This window comes from Sander vitreus, chromosome 16 (assembly GCF_031162955.1).
Source record: "Sander vitreus isolate 19-12246 chromosome 16, sanVit1, whole genome shotgun sequence".
NCBI classification, from domain to species: domain Eukaryota; kingdom Metazoa; phylum Chordata; class Actinopteri; order Perciformes; family Percidae; genus Sander; species Sander vitreus.
This window is the reverse complement of record NC_135870.1, coordinates 15,654,840-15,675,837: the sequence shown is the minus strand read 5'-3', so window position 1 is coordinate 15,675,837 and position 20,998 is coordinate 15,654,840. Positions and strand designations below refer to the sequence as shown.

The following is a 20,998-nucleotide window of genomic DNA, read 5'->3' as shown; positions in this document are numbered from 1 at the left end:
CACAGACACACACAGAGAGGCAGGCAGACTGCAGACTGCAGACCCTTCCAGCTCCTACCCCAGAAAGTTTTACTTGGCTTGTGTGGAGGTGAGTAGTGATGAACAAAAGACCAAGCAGCCAGTGCCTCGAGTTTACAGCTAATTAGTCAAAAGATAAAACAAATAGTTAACTTCTGTCTTGCTAACATGCATGCGCTACTAGCTTATAGCTAAGGTTTAGCTGAGGCATCATGGCCCTACAGACTTAATGTACTGTATGGACTGGAGACACTCAGGTGAACAGGTACGGTAAAATCTGTGTCTAATAACGTCATCACAATCGCCACATTGATATGCAAATCAGGCGTTAACTAATTAATATGCATTAATTTGACAAGGTACTGCAGGTGAACAGTAACTCAAATATATCAGCACAGAACTTCCCCAATTAATGAGTTAAGAGTCTTTTTAAATGTTAGGTTTAAATATATACATTCATTTAGAAGAAATCTACAGATGCACCCTTTATTTCCATTAGAGTAAAAGAAGACATGAAAGCAAAAGAGACCAAAATCTCTAAATTGACCACAACATGTAAAAACTGTCTTGCATAAAACCGTAACTTCATCATTTTGATCGTAGGCTCCTCATCTAATAATAAACGTGTTTTTTTTCCTGTAAAATTAACAAAATTGCAGCAACATCTTTTATTCAGTTTAGTGTGAAGAGTTTTGTTCAGATTTAAAAAAAAAAAAAAAAGTTATTTATTCCAATGACCCCAAAATAATTAAAATAATGTATTGCCATTTGCAAAATAAACAAAACTATGTCCATCTCCTTGGTACTAATCCAAAAATATACTTAAATAAACATAAAACAGTTTGTGATTAACCTGGTAAATACTAAAAAGTCTGTGTGTGAACTGATTATTTTGTTGAGTATTTATTAAATCTATTTAACAATTGCGTAAGGTAAATAAGAAAAATTGGGAGTTGTGTTAATATATTTAATGTTTTGTTTAAATTTTAAATAATTAATTATTTATTAACAATTAGGCCTTTTTTTCCTTGAGCCCCTGCCCTCCAAAATGTCTGTGCACATCCCTGCTGGCAGACAACAGTAACCTTTGATATTAAGTTAATGTGGCCATTAATGCGTGTAATCTTAGCAAATCAACTTGAGGCTTCCTGTGGATTGGATTTTTTTTAGCCTTGATTGCGGCATTGCTTGGCCTGTCAGTTGGTCTGTCTGTTGGGTGGTTGGATGGTCAGTCTACCACTTTGGTCCAGACTGAAATATTTCAACTACCATTTAACTGGATTGCTATTGAATTTTGTACGGAAATTTGTGGTTCCAAACCGATGAATCAATGACTTGATCATGACTAAGTGATCCTCTGACTTTACCTGAAGCGACCACATGAGGTTCACATTTGTGAAATGTCTCAGCAACTATTGGATGGATAAGCATAAATTGTAATAACTTCAGACTTTTCATTTAGTGCCATCACCAGGTAAAGTTGGTAATTGGTCAATATTTTGGTTTATAACCAATACCTGCAAAACTACCGACATTCCCATCAGCATCAGCTCTACTTTGTGCAAATTAGCTAAAGTTAGCATGCTTATACGCTAGCATTGTCATTGGGAGCATGTTAGCGTGCTGATGTCAGCATGTAACTCAAAGCAGCGTTAGTTTTTAATTTTCTGATAAATTAAATATAAGGTTTTAAATAGTTATTTAACTTCTTTTTAACAAATGACATTCAAAAAGCCTGTTAACAGTTCTTATTCATTTAGATTTTGCTTCGAAATTGCTGATAAAATATTGACTACACTTCAAAGACGTGGTAAAAACAGCTCACTGGCCACTGTGTCATTGCATTTTTAGCACAGGGTTTTATAGAGTCCTTTTAAAAAGCCACTAATCTGGACTCTTGCACGTAACTAACTTTAACATAATTTCAAATTCAATATTTTATGCCTGTATTAGAATACAAGTTCAGTTTCTGAAGCAAGAGAGCCAAAGAAAGGCTTGAGTCTGCAATGGATGTCAGATGGGTCAAGAGTAGGTTTTGTTAGGAGAACAGTGGCTCTAAAAGACAGATGGTTCTCAGCCAGATGTCAGCGAGGGGTTGATGATATCTGTCAAGAAGTAGAGCAGATCAGCAGTGGTGGTCTGGTTGGGGGAGAAGGGAGTGGATTCAACAGGGCAGAATTTAAGTCTGCTCATGGGAATTTTTTAAGACTTCATTTAGGATGAGTTGAGAGAGACATTAAGCTCATGTTAGAGGGGTCAGAGGAAGAGAGGGTGACCAGAGAGTGGCCCGGAGGATGAGCCTCAGCTGTCATCACTCTTGTTGTGGAGTGACCAGAGGAGGAAGGAGTAGTGCTGAGACGAGAGGGTAGAGACGAGCTTCTGTAGGTCAGAAGGAGAAGACTGGAAGTAGTAAATGTCAGATTTGCTAGCGGAGAGAGAGGAGATGAGATACTAATACTCCTCCAAGAAAACCAGATGGAAATAGGAATTTTCTTCCAGCTGCCTAAAGGCTTGACCATTTGATTCAACAGGGTGGTTTACAGCCAAGGATCAGGTAGACAAGCTTAGAGGAAAGGGGAGAAGATCCACAGGGGATAAGAGGCCAGGTATAAATGTTGAGGTCACTGAGGAGACACAGGAAGGAGTCAGCTGGAGGGAGTGACAAGAGAGGAGCTGAGGACAGGGGGAATCAGTGAAATCACAAGATATACAAACGTACTTAGTGGTGGGTGATATGAAGAAAACCAGTTTAGAAGAGATGGTATAGAGGGGAGTGGAGAGGGAAATAAGGTGCTGGTCAACAAGAGAGCAAGTGTCAAGAGATGCTAGAGGGAAGGGCCTTCTTTTCTCTCTTTTTCTTTTAGAAAAATGTCTGAATCATTCAGGAGGCCTAGAAATAGACAGGGCCGTGGAACATGCCAGCAATCATAGATATTTATTGTTTCAGTACTGTCATCATAGGGCCAAGAATTTTTATTTTTGCCCGTGGTTGTTTGTGAACTACTTACATTTTTAGAAATGCCCTCAATCCCTTTTCCTTATAAGATATTGGATGTCTCAATACAGATGACAAATGTGAGTTTGGCATGGCCCCAGCTTAAATCTTACATCTATGGACAAACCTCTTTTGACGTTTCCAATATCTAAAAGTATAGACAGAAGTATTTCTGTTCAGGGCTCCTAAACATTATACCAACCTGTGAGAGAAATTGCTATAAGTAAACTTGGATAAAGATTGAAAATAGACCAATCCATATTTACAAATCTGCTTGTGATTTGTAAAATAAATATCAGGACACATTGCAAAATGCAGTATGACAAAAAGACACATAATATCTTTATCTTGTGTCTTATCCCCATTTCACCCAATTCCTCCATATGGTATTTGACCATATCTCATTTGGCTGACTGCTCAAACAATTTGAACTGATTGGCAGATTTACTTCCCTAACTTTCTCATACAGCATTATGACATGTGACCCATGTTAAACATTATGTTATACTATTGAAATCACAAAATGGTGAGAGCTTAGATCATTTCTACACCAAATTATTTTTTTTAATTATCAGTCATTGTCAAATAAACTTCCATATTTTCAATCTTATTCCTTTACCCCCTTTTTCTGTATATGTCACTTCGGTTACTTTGTACAATGTATGCTGTAGTAGTGCTTTTTTCCTTTGTATGTGCAAATCTTTAGTGAAACTGTAAATTGTTAAGTTGTCAAGTATAAAAGCCTCATTGCATTTATTGCACTTAGCAATGTATTAGGGATGGACATTTTAGGTAATTTACATATTGGAGTACTCACATTTTGCAAAATAAGTAAGAATAGGGTCTGAAATGAACACCCATGCGAAAAATGCGGGTAGGGGTTATGATTAGCCTACCTGTGCTGCACAGACTTTAGAGATTAGCCTACATAAAGAAAAGCATATCAGGGTTTTCCCTACCTTTAGAAGGATTAGGCACAACATCCAAGCCGTTTTGGGCACCACCTAAGCCGGATGAATGTTAAGTCAATGTGAGCATCTAAACTAACTAAATGACATTTCTCAGCTCTAATGATTGTAGTTGGTCCCCAGTGGACTTCTTTAGCAAGTTTAGTCTTTAAGCTTTTTGAGTGTTATTTATTTATTAGCTGCTCTAGCTTTTCCAAATTTTTTTTAGACACTAATATATAATAGTCCAAAATGATGTGAAATTGCATTTTTTTATTATTATTGAAAAACATAAATTTTCTTGAGGGAGGACCCCTAAACACGTGCACCTACAGTAAGTCTTCCACAAACCTAGGGAAAACACTGCATATATCATCCACAAACAATAAGATGTTGCAAAACATTTTTTTTTAAATGTTAGATCGAGTGATTTATATGATCCAATAAATGTAAACTTTCAATATAGAACAGGCCAATTTACATTATTTGTAATGCATATTTTTTTACAAAGCAAAATAAAAGTGATTATGCTATACGATAGAACTAATTCCACAATCTGTCAATAATTGGCAGTACAATTGATATTGATATTGGATCAATGCAGATATTGCATTTTTCAAGAACTGAAAAGGTGAGTAGGCTACTCGAGTGCTTATGCCCATCCCTACCATGTACGCCAGTTTAATGGGAATCCAGTCCTACACATTTAAATACTATGTGCACTGTGCACAGTGTGCTTTTGGTCCAGATGATGTCCTCTCTAACTGACCTTGTACAACTTTTGAGCTGGAATTCAGCTGGTTTTCAGTGTATGGCTCCTTTACATGTAATGTTTTGCCCATATGTTTTTAGAATATGTATTCTACAGTAAATATTAAGACTCAGAGGTATTTCAGTTAAATTATCATATTATTGTTCTTATGATGTGTTACAGAGGATGTCTATCTGTATTAGGTTCCCCTTTCTAATAGCTGTTTAATTTTGACAAGCTTAAATAGGAATTTTATCCCTGCCAATGGAAGATGCAGTATTGGTCAAATAATATTAGTATTTGTACTTCTGTGTTGCTGTTTGTGTTAATTCCTAGCAATTTCATTTAGAGTAACTAGACTGTCAATAAGTGACCCATGTGAAATTTTCCCAGGCAGTGAATTTCCAGTCAATTACTTGGTCAACATCAGCTGCTTAGCACCACCTTGTGACAACAGTCCTGAGAAAACCCCAGCCCCAACCATGTTTCACTTGAAGCCACCTCCTCATTGATTCGAACAAATAAATAGCGAACATTTCTATAACTCCCTTGATTTGCTATTCTCCCATTCTGAAACTCGTTTTTTAATGTTGGCACCAACTTGTACCACATGACAGTCACAAGGCATGATTTCGGCTCCCTTCTCAATAGTGGATTTTAATTTATGTTCATCTCTCAAACAAATTCCCACTGTTGCTTAAGTCAGTCCCCCATGACCTGATGATGGTTTTCACATAGTGATGTATGGTACATTTTAAGCTAAACTGATAAAATATGAGATGTAAAAAACATTAGCCACACAATACTGTCATGTTTTATGTATGGTCCCCAGTCAACACTTGAATGGTGTTAAAAAAAATTAAAAATATTCATACCGCATGAGCGTAACAGGGAGGTAACAAGATAGCCTGCTTGTTGGAATTTAACCCTGTTATAGGTTTATATCAATGTATAATTTCTTGTCGAAATGTTTTTCAGAAGCCCCTTGTCATGTGTGTCATGTGTAAGTGTTCTACGTAAGACATTTTCAGTTTCTAAAAAAGTGGTTGAGGTTTGCAAAATCTTCTCCGCATTATTGCATTAAACAAAATCTAAATTGTATGATAAATGGGATATTCAACGCTTTAAAGACTAAAAATTGCAAAACAAAACTTTTATTTGGGGACAAACACAATAGCAGACATGTTGGCTCAACCGGCGTTTAGACACTAATTAGAGTGGAATCTGTACACTGTCACCCCATCACACATAGGCCATGTTCATTCAGGAGTGATTTAATTGCATACTTCATGTCCGAATTATTGTTGCTCCAGCGGCTTCATTATATGGCGAGGACAAACACTTTTTTGTCATGATTTTGTACACTGAGGATGGGAGCAAGGACTTCAGACAGCACATCCTCTTCCAGGTTGCAAATCATTTGATGCAGCGTAATTATGAAAGAATAAGAAAGATAAGTGATCAGTTCTCACCCCCAAACACATTTAAAGCACTTTTGACACAACCACCACCCAAAAACACATTTACTACACCATGGAAATTTGCATAAGTTGTTTTATTCATAGTTATTGTCCTCTTTATACTTCTTTTTTAAATGTTTTGTCTTTTGTTGAAGTGGACATCCCGTAAAGTCAAGCCTGAAGCCCTTTGTTGAGTTGTTTGCACATCACCCTCTGAACTGAAAAGAAAGGGTAAGAGGAGGAGTAGAGTGGGGTTGTCCTCCTTCTCTTTCTCTCGCTCTCTCTTTATCTCACTTACAATATCCCAACTCAACCTGTATTTTCATTTGTTTGAACAAAGAGTGTACCTTACAGTATATTTACACATCATACTGACTGGCTGTTTAACAATTTCCACTTAGATAATGCAAGGAAGATTGAACTTTCAAGATTTGCTTCTTCGTTTTCATGTTTTTATAGTCTTGTTCTCCTTTGATCCACTTTCTCCTCTCACGCTAACTTTGTAGTGAGACATAATTGTAATCATCACCACTACCATCATCATCATCAGTCAGCTTTTTCATCATCATAACAACATTTTCACCATTATTATAGTGATATAACTCTTTTCAATAGATTCCTCTCTGACAACTGTACAATCGTACACAGTGTTTGACTTTTATATATATTTTTGGGAATATATTATTTAAACCTAAGAAAAGAGGAACATAATCCCAAAGAAAATATATTAGTATCCCAAAGTAACAAAATCATGCATGTTTTAATGTATTTGTCCATACAAACAAAACAAAAATGGCCGTAATGAATGGGATCTGGTTTTATTTACAAATTGATCTTGGCACTGTTTTTGTTGTCTCTTGCTGGAAACTGGAATGATCATAAAGAATACTTTTGACTTTACTGAGCATAACACTCTCCTGGTATTATAAGTCAGTGACCTGCTATAAAAGGCAGGTTTGAGAGACATATTCTTTTTTTAAAGCACAAAGAAACGATAAAAGAAAGAGGGGAAAAAAAACAACATCAGAGAGGCGACCAGACAGAAATAGTGTGTAGAAAACATATTTCACTTCAGCTTTACACTGTGGCAGTTTCCTCTTTTAGGCAGAAACCCTGTGACATCATGTCTACTGACATTTTTTTTTTGTCCTCAAAAATGCAGGCTCTCCCCATGTCTCATCAGATGCACACACTGGTTACCATTATAAGGGCGAAGATCCAAAAGAGAACATTGATTCTGTCAAAATTCTTCTTGTGAAGCAGCATTAATTGACTCTGGCAAATAAAATAAAGGAGACAAAAGTAACCAAAAACCACCAGTACAGACCTACTACCTCAGGTTTGGCAGGCAGGTAGGGGTAGCTGTCTAAAATTTTTCAGTGTTGCCTTGACGAACAAGTGCTTGACTGTTGATCCAAAGGTATTGTGTGTGAGCAAACATAAGGATTTGTGTTGGTTGGTGTGTGTGTGTGTGTGTGTGTGTGTGTGTGTGCGCGTGCGTACGTGCGTGTGTGTGTTTGGGTGTCTCTGCATACTCATATTCAGTGCAAACACATTGGGTAAAAATCCCATCTTGACCATGGCCCATCAGCTCTTTTGTTTCACCTGAAACACTTAAATCTACATTATCGTCCATCCCTGACCATCTTACTACCTCATTTCCTTTGCAGGTCTCTGTTGCACCTCTTCAAATAGATAAACTGTCAGGCAGACCGGCAGGCCTTTTGTTTATCCAGCCTGATGCCCCCCCCCCAGCATCAGGTCCTAGCATAGCCCAATGTACTTGAGATTGTTCTGGATGATCACGTCCGTGACAGCGTCGAACACAAACTGGATGTTGCTGGTGTCAGTGGCACAGGTGAAGTGCGAATAGATCTCCTTGGTCTCCTTGTTGCGGTTGAGGTCCTCAAACTGCCGTTGCACATAGACAGCTGCCTCCTCATAGGTGTTCTGACCTTTGTAGTCAGGGAAGCACACTGTCAGCGGAATGCGTTTGATCTTCTCAGCCAACAGGTCCTTCTTGTTGAGGAAGAGGATGAGCGACGTGTTGGTGAACCAGTTGTTGTTGCAAATGGAGTCGAACAGGCGCAAGCTCTCGGCCATGCGGCTCTGTGCAGATGTGGAAAGAGAAAGGAAATAAAAAAGAAGATCAGACCATGAGGAAACTATTTTACAGCTCAGAAAAATGTAGTGTATACTTTGAAGCAACAACCCAAATCAGCCCTATTTATCACCCAGTCAGACCTCATTCAAATAAACAGGATCATGTAATTTGGCAAAACCTAAGACAGACAATTAGACCACGTAAGGCAAGAATTAAGGATGAAAATGAAGACAAGATAACTGACTGACTGACTAGCCAAAAGTAAGGCTTCTCTGTTATGTCAACAGAGACTTGAGACTCAGACAGATGAAGACCTGCGTTTGAACTTTCACACTCTGAAACATCTCATTACTTCTTTTTACAAGTACTCTCTTTCTCCAAGTCCAAAACTCTGAAACGATCACTCACAGAAGATGTGTGTCAGTTGTTTTTTTACTCGTCACAGAAAAATCTCACTATTGTGAAGAATAGTTGTAAATATTGCAATAATTGTGATTTATCAACATTTGAATGGATCAGGTGGAGGCAGTGACAAAGACTGTGTCGACCGGCTGTTCACACTGATGACAGACTGTTCTAACCTCTTCTAAGATTCTGCAAGTGCACCATAACTGCTCTGGCTCTATAATATTGTTTTCTTCATTCAGTTTCATAAATTAATCTTAATAAAGGTCCTCCAAATGTTGAAAGTTTTAAATAAATAAGATAATCATTTATAGCCAGAAGGATCACATTGGGTGTCGCATTTCTTTTCTCCAAAATTAATTATTAAGATTTGTTTACTAATTCTATTATGGAAATCATTGATGTCTGTCATGCCTTGCAGATATATGAGTTAGTCATAAGATAAGGGAAGAGTACGGATGAGTAGCAGCAAGACATTGCAGCAAAAACAAAATATTTGTACTATGTTATGTAACTTGTTTATCATTTAACATTTTTTTATTTGATTCCACTAGATGCAGGACAAGACATTACAACAATGTATTAATTATTTACAGTTAATTTGCAGAATGGTAAAATATGCTGGTTTTGGTACAGAAGAAAAGGTCTATGTGCATCTGTGTGTATGTGCATCCATGCATGTGCTTCTATACAGTTTGTGCTCATGTGACGAATGTATAAGAGAAGAAAATGAAAAAGAAAGTTGATCTGTTCATGGCAGCTGCTGGCATGTGGCGACTGGCCAGTAGCTTGTGACTGGGAGGTTGTCAGATGGAAGACTGCTGTTTAAAAGGTTACAGAAACAGCATGGTGCTCTGAGCAAATCACAAGATCTGCACAGCATGAAAAAAATATACTATGTGGAATAGCTAAAGAATGAGACAATCAAACTGCAGATTCAAAGTAAAACCTGATTATTCAGTGTTGTACTGTGAGTGCACACTTTTGGGGATAATGATGAAAAGGCTACAGTTATGAGAAACCAAAGTTGCAAGTTTTTTGTTTTTCTATATAGCGGCTAATGTAGGTTAAACACACTATGGATTATGTGGAAGCGAACATTCTTAATATTGTTATTAGCTATCATATTATTAGCACCTCACCTCTTCCTGACAGAGTAGTCCAAAGGTGCAGGCCTTAATTAAGCTTAAGTATTAATGAGGAAGTTCAACCCTGTGTCATTGCTTTGTTTCCCATAAATACAAATCACTTCAGTGTGCTGCCACCCCTTCGTAATTCATTAAGGTTCACTTTAAATGTCACAGCCTTACAAGAAAGGGTGCTTTGCTCGTATCTAATGAGATGATTTTCTCTGTCACCATGTTTTTGGCTGCTGTATCTGAAAATGACATTATTCAGGCTGCTCCCTTTCTGCTCTCCCTCTCTGTTATAACAACTAATGTCTCTGTTACCGCAATGTTTGCATTTGAAAACAAACATAAACACATTACAATTTTACATATTATTCTTGCGCTAAATTCTCATCAAAATCACATTTTTGATTACCCGCTAAGCACATTTGAATGACAATTTTGTGTAATTGTCTGTTTATGTTGTAGATTATGTCCAGCTGAAGGTTGCAGCGGAAGTGTTGTAAGTTCAATTTTGCTGTATCTTAATTCTTTTAAAATACGTAAGAGTATGGCGTGGATAATACAAAATACATTTCTGTATTCTCTATCATCTAAACCTAAAATTATGACAATAGCTTTGTTCTATAATGAGGCATAAGGTGAGACTACAGTAGTATGGAGGAGCGATCTTAATACTACATGTAACATGGATAGTTGTAAAGGAAATATTGGCAAAGAAAAAGCATGACGCGTTTTTTTCACTTGGTGTGTCCTTGAACAGTCTCATTCCGTTTCCTGGAAAGCTCTTTCTCAACACACCATTATGTCATATGAACAAATTCAATTACATGATAGTAATGCCTTTGATAACCCATTAGGCAGTTAAGATGCTGTAGCTGAGTGAGGGAGAATGTTCCTGAATGCATTTTGATACAACAGTCTGACACCTTCCTCTGTGTTTCTGAAGGGACGTGATGTGATTTGAAGTCACAGTTCAGGGAAACTGTCATTTTACATTCAGACCAGTTCATATTTGTCAGTTCATATCAGTCGTCTTTCATGTGACAGGTAATAATTGAGACAATAGAAATAGAGTTGACACTGCAGTCAGTGTCTGCCTTGATGTTTGGCTAACACAAGCTTAAACAACCGCTAACCTCACGTCTAGGCTTTTCAGTTGCTTTTCACTGCAGTTGCTGAGCCTCAGCCATTGCACATAAACCTGCACTACACATTTATAACAATGCCCCCACAAACACTCATACAGGCACACAATACATACATGCACATATACACCTCATATCTTTTCTTTCCAGCAGTGCTGTTTGTTGTAACCCCCTACCCACCCCCTTCTTCCGTCCTCTCCCCTTCTCATCCTCCCTTCCCTAGTCACAGCTCACTGTCAACAGTGCAGGATTAGGAGCATTTGACTGGCCTGTTACTAAGCAACAGTAACCAAGGCAACAATTCATTATCAAGACAGGGATGGGACAGGGAAAATGCATCAGGGAATGGGTTGATGGGTAAATGTTGTACTGTAGTTATGACAGTGTATTTTCCGTCTTGTGTGAGCTGGTGCATTGAAACTGAACCGGTGTCTATCTGGTCAGACGGAGTTTGTTTTCTGCTTGTGTGACATTGTATGAATTGCTTTGAAGGTTTAGATCACTAAGATGATCACTGGACACAACAAGTCATCCAATTTAAAAAAAAAATAAACAAAAAAAAACACCTTCTAATGAGGAACCTTCAAAGCAACGGTTTTGTATACGTGTGACTGTTTTCCGGAGCCATTAATCAGTGATCATTATACATACGCATGCAAGTAAAAACGGATGATCAATGTCTCAACGAACACTGAGCTTTGCCACGCTTGGGCGTGTCATTCAAATTTCATAATCCCTGTTTTGTTGTTTTCCATTAGATAAGACATAATTTATTCAGACATTCTCATTAACAAAGCGCTGTGCTACTGTGGTTCTAAACTAAGAAATAGAAGAGTCAGTCAGAGTTGCTCTTGAACTCAAATCCTTGATTGTTTCATCTCACAAAGGCTTATTTCACATAACTTAATTAACTGTTTCTCATGCATATATAAAAGAATACATTGAACTTATTGACTCAGTTGTGTTAGGGTTAGCGCTAAGGTAAAGTAGATCATAGATATCTTTGCTGGCAGGTGCACGTGCTTACATGAGGACAGGAAGGTCTGTTAATTAGATGTCAGCGTTTTTTATTTAGTCAAAGAGTAAATATCACTGATGCTGGAGGGAAATTACCTTGACTGCTAACATTACAGCTCCCCCTTAACAATGCAGGAATTGGATTTTAGTTATAACACATTGATACCATTATTGTAAAAGAGCCAATGATTAGCAATTGATGCATATGCCGTACAACAGCTTTACTGCAAATGTATTCAACAAGGTTTGAACATATACATGTGACATAGGTCATGCCTCTACAGTGCCTTCTGATATTGTCACAGCTGTTAAATCTAATTTGTGTATTGTACAACCTAATAAATATGAATTTCAGGTTAGGTTATTTTGTTAAAGGTTAGCATAAATGATTTTGCAAAAGGTTAAGGCAAGGATGTGGTCATGTTTTAGTTTTTTGTCGAAAAATCTGTTGAGTCTACACTGATCAAAACTCTCCTTTTTCGTACAAGCCGACTTATGTGAAATATGTACACATTTCCCCTGCTCTGGTTAATTGTCATTATCGGTTTTCTGGTATATTGAAAAATGTTGCCATGTCTGTGTTTGGAGCATGTTAGCCGACATTGTTTTTGCTATTTAGACAGCTATTAGTGTGTTAGAAGCATGTTTTCTGCCTAATATACTGTAGGCTTCTGGATATATTTGAAGTATTTTGTTTGTAGGTATTGTATATTGGTTTGTTTATTCTAAAGGAATAATATTTTGTTCGTATATTTGCTGAATTTATTTTTCTTTTCTTTTCTATCCTATTGTAGCTTATTAGTATTATTCTTGCTTTGCACCCGAATCAGGGTCAGCTTAATAACCAAATCCTTGAACCTCACATACTACTGAGCTTCATTCTACGGAGCACCTAACCTTAATCTTAACTGATGCTTAACCCATTTTAACAGAAACCAAATTGGGTTTCACTGCTGTTATATTCGCCATTTACTGATGTATTGTGTAAAATATGTAACCAGAGAAACATACAGTACACGGATACAAACACTCTTCTCTTTCTCACAGCAGTGTTCAGCAGTGTTGTGTCAGCTGACAGTGTTTATGGAAACAGGCGGCTCCAAAATGCAGGAATTTACTGAGGAGCCTTCTGTAGATGTCGAAGGAACCACAGTGACATTCTTGCACTTAATCCAGTAACATTAAGATTAGGTGTACACACATAATGTGACATTTAGAATGTCTGCTGCATTATGATGTATGCCTGATGGTCCTGTAGATTTCTGAGGGTGTGGCCTGCTGTCCTGTATGACCACCATTATGTGGTTTGTATGCTAGTACAGCCTTTCTTTAACAAACCTGCATAGGGCTTTTGTATAAATGTTCAGCCTACATTATACTAAAAATGACTAACATCTAAACATCTAAAACCACCTACTGAGCAATGTGATTGCAAGTTATATAAGGTATAGCCTACTATTTTCAAGGCTGGCTTCACATGCGCCCTAAACAATGTAATTTTTTTTCCTACTTTCTTAACTTGATGATACTTAACAACGATGTGTTTGTTTTAATGTCTTGGAAGCCATGATCATGCGATTTTGGTTTATGTGCTATTGCCATCAATATGGTGACTCATTGATTTTAGCATAATATACACACAGCATTTTAAAACCAACTTGTTTAAACCAAAATATGTAAGCTAATTGATAATAACACTATAGCTAAAAACAACATTTAGAATGTTCCACATTTTCTACATGTGCAGTAGAGAGAGAGACAGGCAGGTGACCATGGAAAAGTTAATTAGCTGAAGGACTTTGTTGGTATGCAGTTTTTTGCAACTGATCCACTAGTATTTAGTATTTTATCAGTTGCATGTTCTCATCAATAATTTTGCAGTACAACTATTTCATGTAGCTCAGCGTAGGGTCAATCAACATCAATGTTATGGAAAATACCACTATGCATGTGTGCTCATCACGCACACTGCAACGGTAGCAACAACAGACAACAATGGCATATCTAAAACACTTCAAAGTACATCTTATGCCAAAATGTACAAGATGTACCATATTGGCTCATTCAGCTGGTCTGGTGAGTCTCCAGTGCTAATGGAGACTTGTTGTTGATGTTAATGGGAACATAAAGGCAGGATATTTGTGAAAGGGTTTCACTTGAATCAGATGAGGCAATATGTCACAGTCTGGCCCCTGAAAATCGCTGCCAGCATTAATGTCAGTACTTCTATGTCACAAGTTTGACCTGAATAAACCCCGGTGGTAGCTTCACGTGTTAAAACACATTAAAACTGTAAAGGCATTAATCCAACCACATCGGCCATAAAATGTCAGGATTTGCAGAGATGTTATTCATAGTTGGCTCTGAAGCAGGATGGCTGCTCTAATTTCTTTCTGGTACTTTCGATCCATTGCTATCTTCTTCCTCTCCTGTCTTAGAATAATAAAAGTTGTTTTTTTCTAGCACCTGTGAACTCCCATTGCTACAAAGTACCTTCACAATCTGCTAATTCTCACAGGTACAGCCTCACACTTTATTCTGTGAACTCAATTAACACCATACCGCATTTTTCTCCTCAGACTTTATTTTTAACCTATAAAACTAATTGATTTCATGTTCCAACTTGGCACCATGTACTCCGTTTTATCCGGGTAACCCATGAGTTATCAAGCCTGTTCAGTTACAGGGTTGACAGCTTCCTCTGTTCTCAAGTTATTTCTTGTGTATAAAGAGGTAAACATGGATACTAGATACTTTAGGAAAATAATGTGAGCATTCCTATGAAGAAATAAAAAAATAGCTAACCCTTAGTTGGTCTAGACTACACAAGTAAAATAGTATCTATTGTTGACCTTCCATTATCAAAAGGCAGTTAAACAAGCAATAACTACCTAACTATTCCACAACACTCCGATAACAAAACAGATATGTTATGGATAGCAAATTGTTCAAATTCCACAACCATGAAGGGGAGATAACAAACACCGGGTGGCTACTCTCTTCATTCAGACAGATTTGAAATAGCTTTGCTACCACATTAAGGCAATGTGAATGTGTTTTACCCATGTCTTCAAAATCAGTTCATTCATGCCCCCAGCCAAAGAACTTTGGATAAGGATTTCCAAATTATTTACTAAATAAAACTGAATGAACTGTAGAAGAATTACAGTAGGTAGTACTATTATTTAGGATGAGAATAAAACGATGTAAAGGGTGCAGCAAGTGGTCCTGGATGACCTGTGGGGATATTAGGAAAACTACCCTCTGCAATTATGTCTTTTGCCTGTTACATTAGTAAAGAGTACTTGTTCAGCACTTTAAAGGTGCTGTAGGTAGGATTGTGAAGATCCAGGACTTTTTGAACATCGACAACTTTTCAGTCCCTCCCCCCTTTCTGCTAAAGTCCAAAACGGTCTCCTAAGCCCCTCCCCCGCACAAGGGAGAATGTCAATCACTGCTCATGCACACAGCATGAGCAGTGATTGACACGCAGTTAGACACCCCCCCTGGCCATGATTGGTGCATCTGAACAGGGAGCTGTGGATTTTTGCAAATCGCACTACAGGCTGTAGGTGGTGCCAGAGGAGCCGGATATTTTTTTTTTTTAATTACTTGCTTCATGTAGTTCTACTCGGACATAGGGTCAGTTTCAGCAAATATGACAGAAAGTTAGTTTTATTTTATTTTAGTTTTAGTTTAAGTCTTACCTACTGCACCTTTAATACAGTAAATCCTCAGTTATGGCATAATAAATATCTACAAAAAAGGGAAGGAAAGTTTTTCTGGCTTGTGTGGAAAACCTCCAAATCAGGTAGCCTTCTCTCCAACAGAAAGGATTATTCATGCAGCCTCTGATCCCTAAATTTGGGTAGACATTTTATTTTTGCACAGAATGAAAGTTTTACATAGTTGCATTCAATAGCTGTAGACCTGAACTCAAGGTCCCCTAAGTAGTCTACTTAGTAGAATGAACTTTAACACTGCACCTCAATCTGCTTTATAATATTGGTTTGTTTAGGTCTATTTCCCTACTTTAAATGATAAGCTGTTCAGCAGTTTGGTGGTTTACAAATCTTTCAGTGAGTGCGATTTTAATTGTGCATTTGTTCCCACCAAAGTAAACAGAAGGAATTTAAAATGAAAAGGCAGACGTGATGTACTTGATCTTAATGAAATGCGGGTAAAACGATTATATTTTGAATCCCTAGTTGTTAAAGCTGAATTCAATGTTCAAACTCGTTCCTTTGTTTAAATTATTACTATTGAGTTAATTAGAAGTAACCATCAAACAGCATTTTTCAAAAATTATTTTGGAAATACCCCTAATTCATTTCAAATAAGCCACTATCTTAAAAAAGTCCTTTTGCAAATGATATGTGTATGGCGTAATCAAAAGAAAAACATGTAATCCCTGTATCTGTGTAACCACAGCATGGTTGAAGATGGGGATGTACAGAGAGGAAATGACACAGCAGAACAGCTTTGTGTTCTTTTTGCTTCTCAGAACTGTATAACCGTTTTTATACAAATATTACTGGTTTGGTAGTATATCACAACATGTTGTCTTTTTTCACTATATGAAAAACAACTGATATGGTAAATAAAAGTATAAAATTAATATGTTCTTAATATTTCTAGATACCAAAATTATTCGTATTAAGATCATTGCAGTAAGTCAGATATCTCACATAAGAGATATTTTCACCACTTGAATTATCTCAACCCATTGTGAGAAATAAAGGTCACACATCTTCTCACAGATGGTGTAAAAACTTAATAAGAGAGCATATTTGTATAATATGTGCTAACTGGGTGGATTTCTGTCTCGCCCCTCTCCAAACTGCTGTGTTAGGGGGTTGGGTGCTCATGGAAGCATGTGTTAGCGCATACATGTCTCCATGTGCATACATTTACTGTGGGCCCATTAAACACATTTTTCTTACCATCTGGTTGTCCTCATAGAGTTTGAGGTCATAGCCACTTAGCTCAACGCAGAAAATGATTGCAGTCACGCCCTCGAAGCAGTGGATCCACTTCTTTCTCTCCGAACGCTGTCCACCCACGTCTACCATCTTGAAGGTGAGCTCCTTGAAGGTGAACTTGTTCTCCACAATGCCTGTGGTCATGTCACGGGACCGTAGGATGTCCTCTACAGTTGGGATGAACTCAAGAGCAGAGATGCGGTCCAGGTCATTCAGGTAGTAGGCAGTGTTGTCCTCTAAGTGGTATTCGTTGGATCGTTGAAAGCACTCCTGGACCCCTGAGTCAGCCCACAGACGTTTCATGACCCCCTGCAACTCCAGAGTGATCTCCCCTTTGCTCTCAGCCGGCCCTGTGAGGGCAAAGAGCTGCACAGCATCGTAGGCGCGATCAGGATTGTGAAAGTCAATCTTGAGGGTGGTGAGGGCGCGGATGATGCGGGTGAGCGAGTCGATGGCATTGTACAGGATGAGGGGCTTGTACTCCTTGCAGGCGTCCAGGTTGAAGCCTCCGCTGTGGATGATCTTCATCTGCTTGACAATGGTGCTCTTGCCTGAGTTGCTGGTGCCCAGCAACAGTAGCTTGATCTCACGCCGCTGCCGCTGACTTTCTGAGCGCAAGTGGCGGTCGATTCGCCGCGAGCGCCGCGCCGCTTCCTTCTCCTCCGAGCTCTGACGGCATCCCATGGTCCTCCTCCACGTGGTGAACACAAAGGAACTCGTTCTGCTGCTTGATGGGAAAGCAAATTATAACAAAGTGGTGACCTAAAAGGAGTTGGTAGAAGAGTTGGAGAGGCTTTTAACTAAACTTGCTGGTGAAGAGGCAGATACAACTTCACAACAGACCAATTTAACACTAGACAGGAGAGCCACCACACAGAGGAGTGACTCAGGAGTATTTCATTCTTTTTGTTCAGGGGCAGTCTGTGAGTCCTGTGTGGGCAGAACCCAGACTTGTGGGATGCCCACACAGCGCCGGGCACTGAGGTTGGACTGCCTGCTGAAGCCAACAGAGCTGGGGTTCATAGCAGGGGCTCCCTCTGAGGAGAAGCTCTGGAAGAGGACTGGGGAACGTTAAGCGTATATCAGTAGACAAAGTATTAGGGCTTGATGCGTGCGAATAGCAAAACCGCCTTACTCTCCTCCCACATGGCTCTTTTGGCACGTTGCCTTTGTGTAGCTTCTGCAACCATCCACCTCAGTTCGTCATTGGCTTGTTTTGCTTGATCTTTCTGATGAAATCTTTTTTGCTTCTTCTGTGGTGGGATATCTCCTTAGCAACTGAAGGCCTCCGAGTCTGCCAACAGATAAGACAAAGAAGAGACATGAATAGCATGATTAAGACAAATAAGAGCAGTTTCATCACTTTCCATCACATCATTAACATATTTGGTAAAGGAATAGTTCTCTTGGAGAAGAAAGGATTAATACCATCGGTGCGTTAAATTAGGAGCTGGAGCCAGGAGGTAATTAGCCAAGCTTAGCATTGAAGCTCCCTCCATAGTTTAAAAATATGTTGACCATCAAGCTCACGAGTTAACATCATGTTTGTTTCACCTGGTCACCTGGTCACCTGGTTTGTTACTATTGTGCTTGTATAGAGACCTATAGAGAGGCAGACTTGCTGTTTGCCCCTGCTTCTAGTCAAGCTCCACACTTAACACAGTGACACTTGGACAGTAACACCAATTTTCTTAATCTAATTGAATAAAAAAAACTGACCAAACCAAAATATCACATCTTATACTTTATTCGTCAAATCTAAATTGTCTGAATAGCATTGAAAGTAAGTAGTCACATGCATACAAACCTGCACTCTTCTCATTCAACCATTGCCATGCTACCTTCTATATACACTGCCTCTTCAGATTTCTGCCCCTTACAATTGCACACTCCAACTCCCTCCCTCTGCAGTCCTTACCAGTTACCATAGACCCTGAAGTAATCTCAGCTGTCCACGCCTACCCATTTAACACCACAGCGCGCGCACACACACACACACACACACACACACACACACACACACACACACACACACACACACACACACACACATTCATTCATTATATACACAATCAAGGTCAAACACAAGCATAGAAATAAGCTGAGATAAACTTCAACATTTGAAAGGAAATGGATGCAGCATTAACATGATAAAATGTGTTTCCTTAGCATCTTCCGCTATTCATACTTCAGCACATCTAACTCTCCTACTCTCAGAGCTGCTCAGCAAAACAGCATCATGTGAAATGCTTATTTACTATCACCGTGGACAATAACAGGCTCAAGCCAGCAGGTGCCTCTCACGCTTTCATACCGTTGTAAAACCCCTTCTCCTTGCCTAGACATCTGTGTTGTTATCCTTAAAATTCTATACTGTGTGATCAGAAAAAGAATATCTGGTTTCATACTGCTCCTGCTTTGATACATTTTCTGTTCAGCAGGCAGATCTTTTACTTTAATAAAACAAATATTGAATTATAAGTTTGGGGACATGAATTCAAACTGTCTTACAGTATGTGATGAATCTAGAGCAAAAACAAATTTGGAGCAGTGAATGCCTGTGGGATTTTGTGATAAATAGATGCACATTGAAACACTGCATGCTATTGGCTGAGTAACAAATGTGAAATCATAATGTGGCCTAGATTTGTTGGCAAAACTATACTCTGCAGAACTCTCAGAGAGAGAGAGAGAGAGGATTTCTCAGAACTCAGTGAGTGAAGTCTGCTCTTCAAATGACTGAGAGGACAAACAGAGCAGAACAAAGCCATAACAAAGCATCACAACACAAACAGAGTGGAGAGCATTGTTTCCTGGCTCCAGGCACCTGACTACCCTCTCAAAATGGCATAGGCAGCCAAACCGGTTAATGCACATCACTGATTTTGAGGGCCTACGAAACACATAAGTTGTGTGTAAAATATTTTATATTTCAGAAATATGCAGCACTTGCATTTCCAGACTTTATGAAGTCATACCACTTAAGATAATTGCTAAGGAATTAATGTGTCAGCAGTGCAAAATCAGTGTATAATATAATCGCATTAAATTAGTTTTTTTAATTTGTTGGGCATTTCTGCCTTTATTCAATAGGAAAGCTGATATATGAAAGGGGAGAGAGAGGGGGGAAGACATGCAGGAAAACCATCACAGGTCGGACTCAAACCCTGAACTTTCTGCATCAAGGAATAAACCTCTACATATGTGCACCCGCTCTATCAACTAAGCTAATTCAGCCACATTACATTTATTTTAATAATTTTACCCATGCTATTACACTGCATTGAAGAAAACGTGTCTGTTGCTGACACCCTAACTAAAGCATAACACAGTGGAATGAAATGCCTGGAACTTTTAAAAAATGTCAACAAAAAAATTAACAAAAGTTAATTAGGAAAGCGCCAACAGGATAAAAACATGCTTACTCTTCTAATTCAAAATTGAAATAGCCTTAAATGCAAGCAACAACTAATAACATACCATCTCTATTCCACATGATGCATACAGTGTCATCACCTTCACTCAATAAGGATACATTTCCAGGCTTACCTCCTCTGGTAACTTCTAGATATCCTCATATATCTAAAACCATCTTCCAAAAAACAGTGTAGTGAGGACACCTCCTGTGCTATCCAGTTGTGCTATCACACAGTTGGCTCTACTACGAAGAAGAGACGTGTCACTTTAAGAGTAAGTGAGTAGAGGTAGAGCCATGGGGGCCACAGAGAGAGGCCAGCGTCTCGATGCATCATGAGGGCTGAGGTAATGTGATAGACAAGATTAGACTGAGCCTGGTCACTCTCCTGCCTTTCCTTTACAGCTGCTGCACACTGCCCATCACTCTCCCAGGTGCCTACCTCCTATTAATAATTGACCATGCTGCAAATAATTACAATACTGCCCTTTATTAGAGATGAGTACATGTAGTCACAGTGTGTTTCTGTTATATAATACATTCTTTCCTCCTGCAGTTGTTGAGTCCACAAAATGCTATTAAAATTGGGGTCAATCACATTAGATTGAGTGGTGATTTTAATCCAT

The 20,998-nt window shown here is 38.6% G+C and overlaps 1 protein-coding gene across 2 annotated transcripts in view; it reads right to left on the bottom strand.

Moving 5' to 3' along the window:
- Nucleotides 1-5,849: 5,849 nt before the first annotated feature.
- Nucleotides 5,850-20,998, bottom strand: part of gnaz (guanine nucleotide binding protein (G protein), alpha z polypeptide) — a 32,811-nt gene continuing 17,662 nt past the window's right edge. Inside the window, exons 1-3 of one of the 2 annotated variants that reach the window (XM_078271112.1) lie at nucleotides 20,507-20,719; nucleotides 16,919-18,251; nucleotides 5,850-8,280 (exon numbers count right to left, since the gene is read on the bottom strand). In XM_078271112.1, the coding sequence (XP_078127238.1) occupies nucleotides 7,936-8,280; nucleotides 16,919-17,641 (1,068 nt within the window). In that variant the 5' untranslated portion in view covers nucleotides 17,642-18,251; nucleotides 20,507-20,719 and the 3' untranslated portion in view covers nucleotides 5,850-7,935. Of the gene's footprint in view, nucleotides 8,281-16,918; nucleotides 18,252-20,506; nucleotides 20,720-20,998 lie in introns of those variants that run through there. The other variant, XM_078271111.1, reaches the window with a different exon arrangement.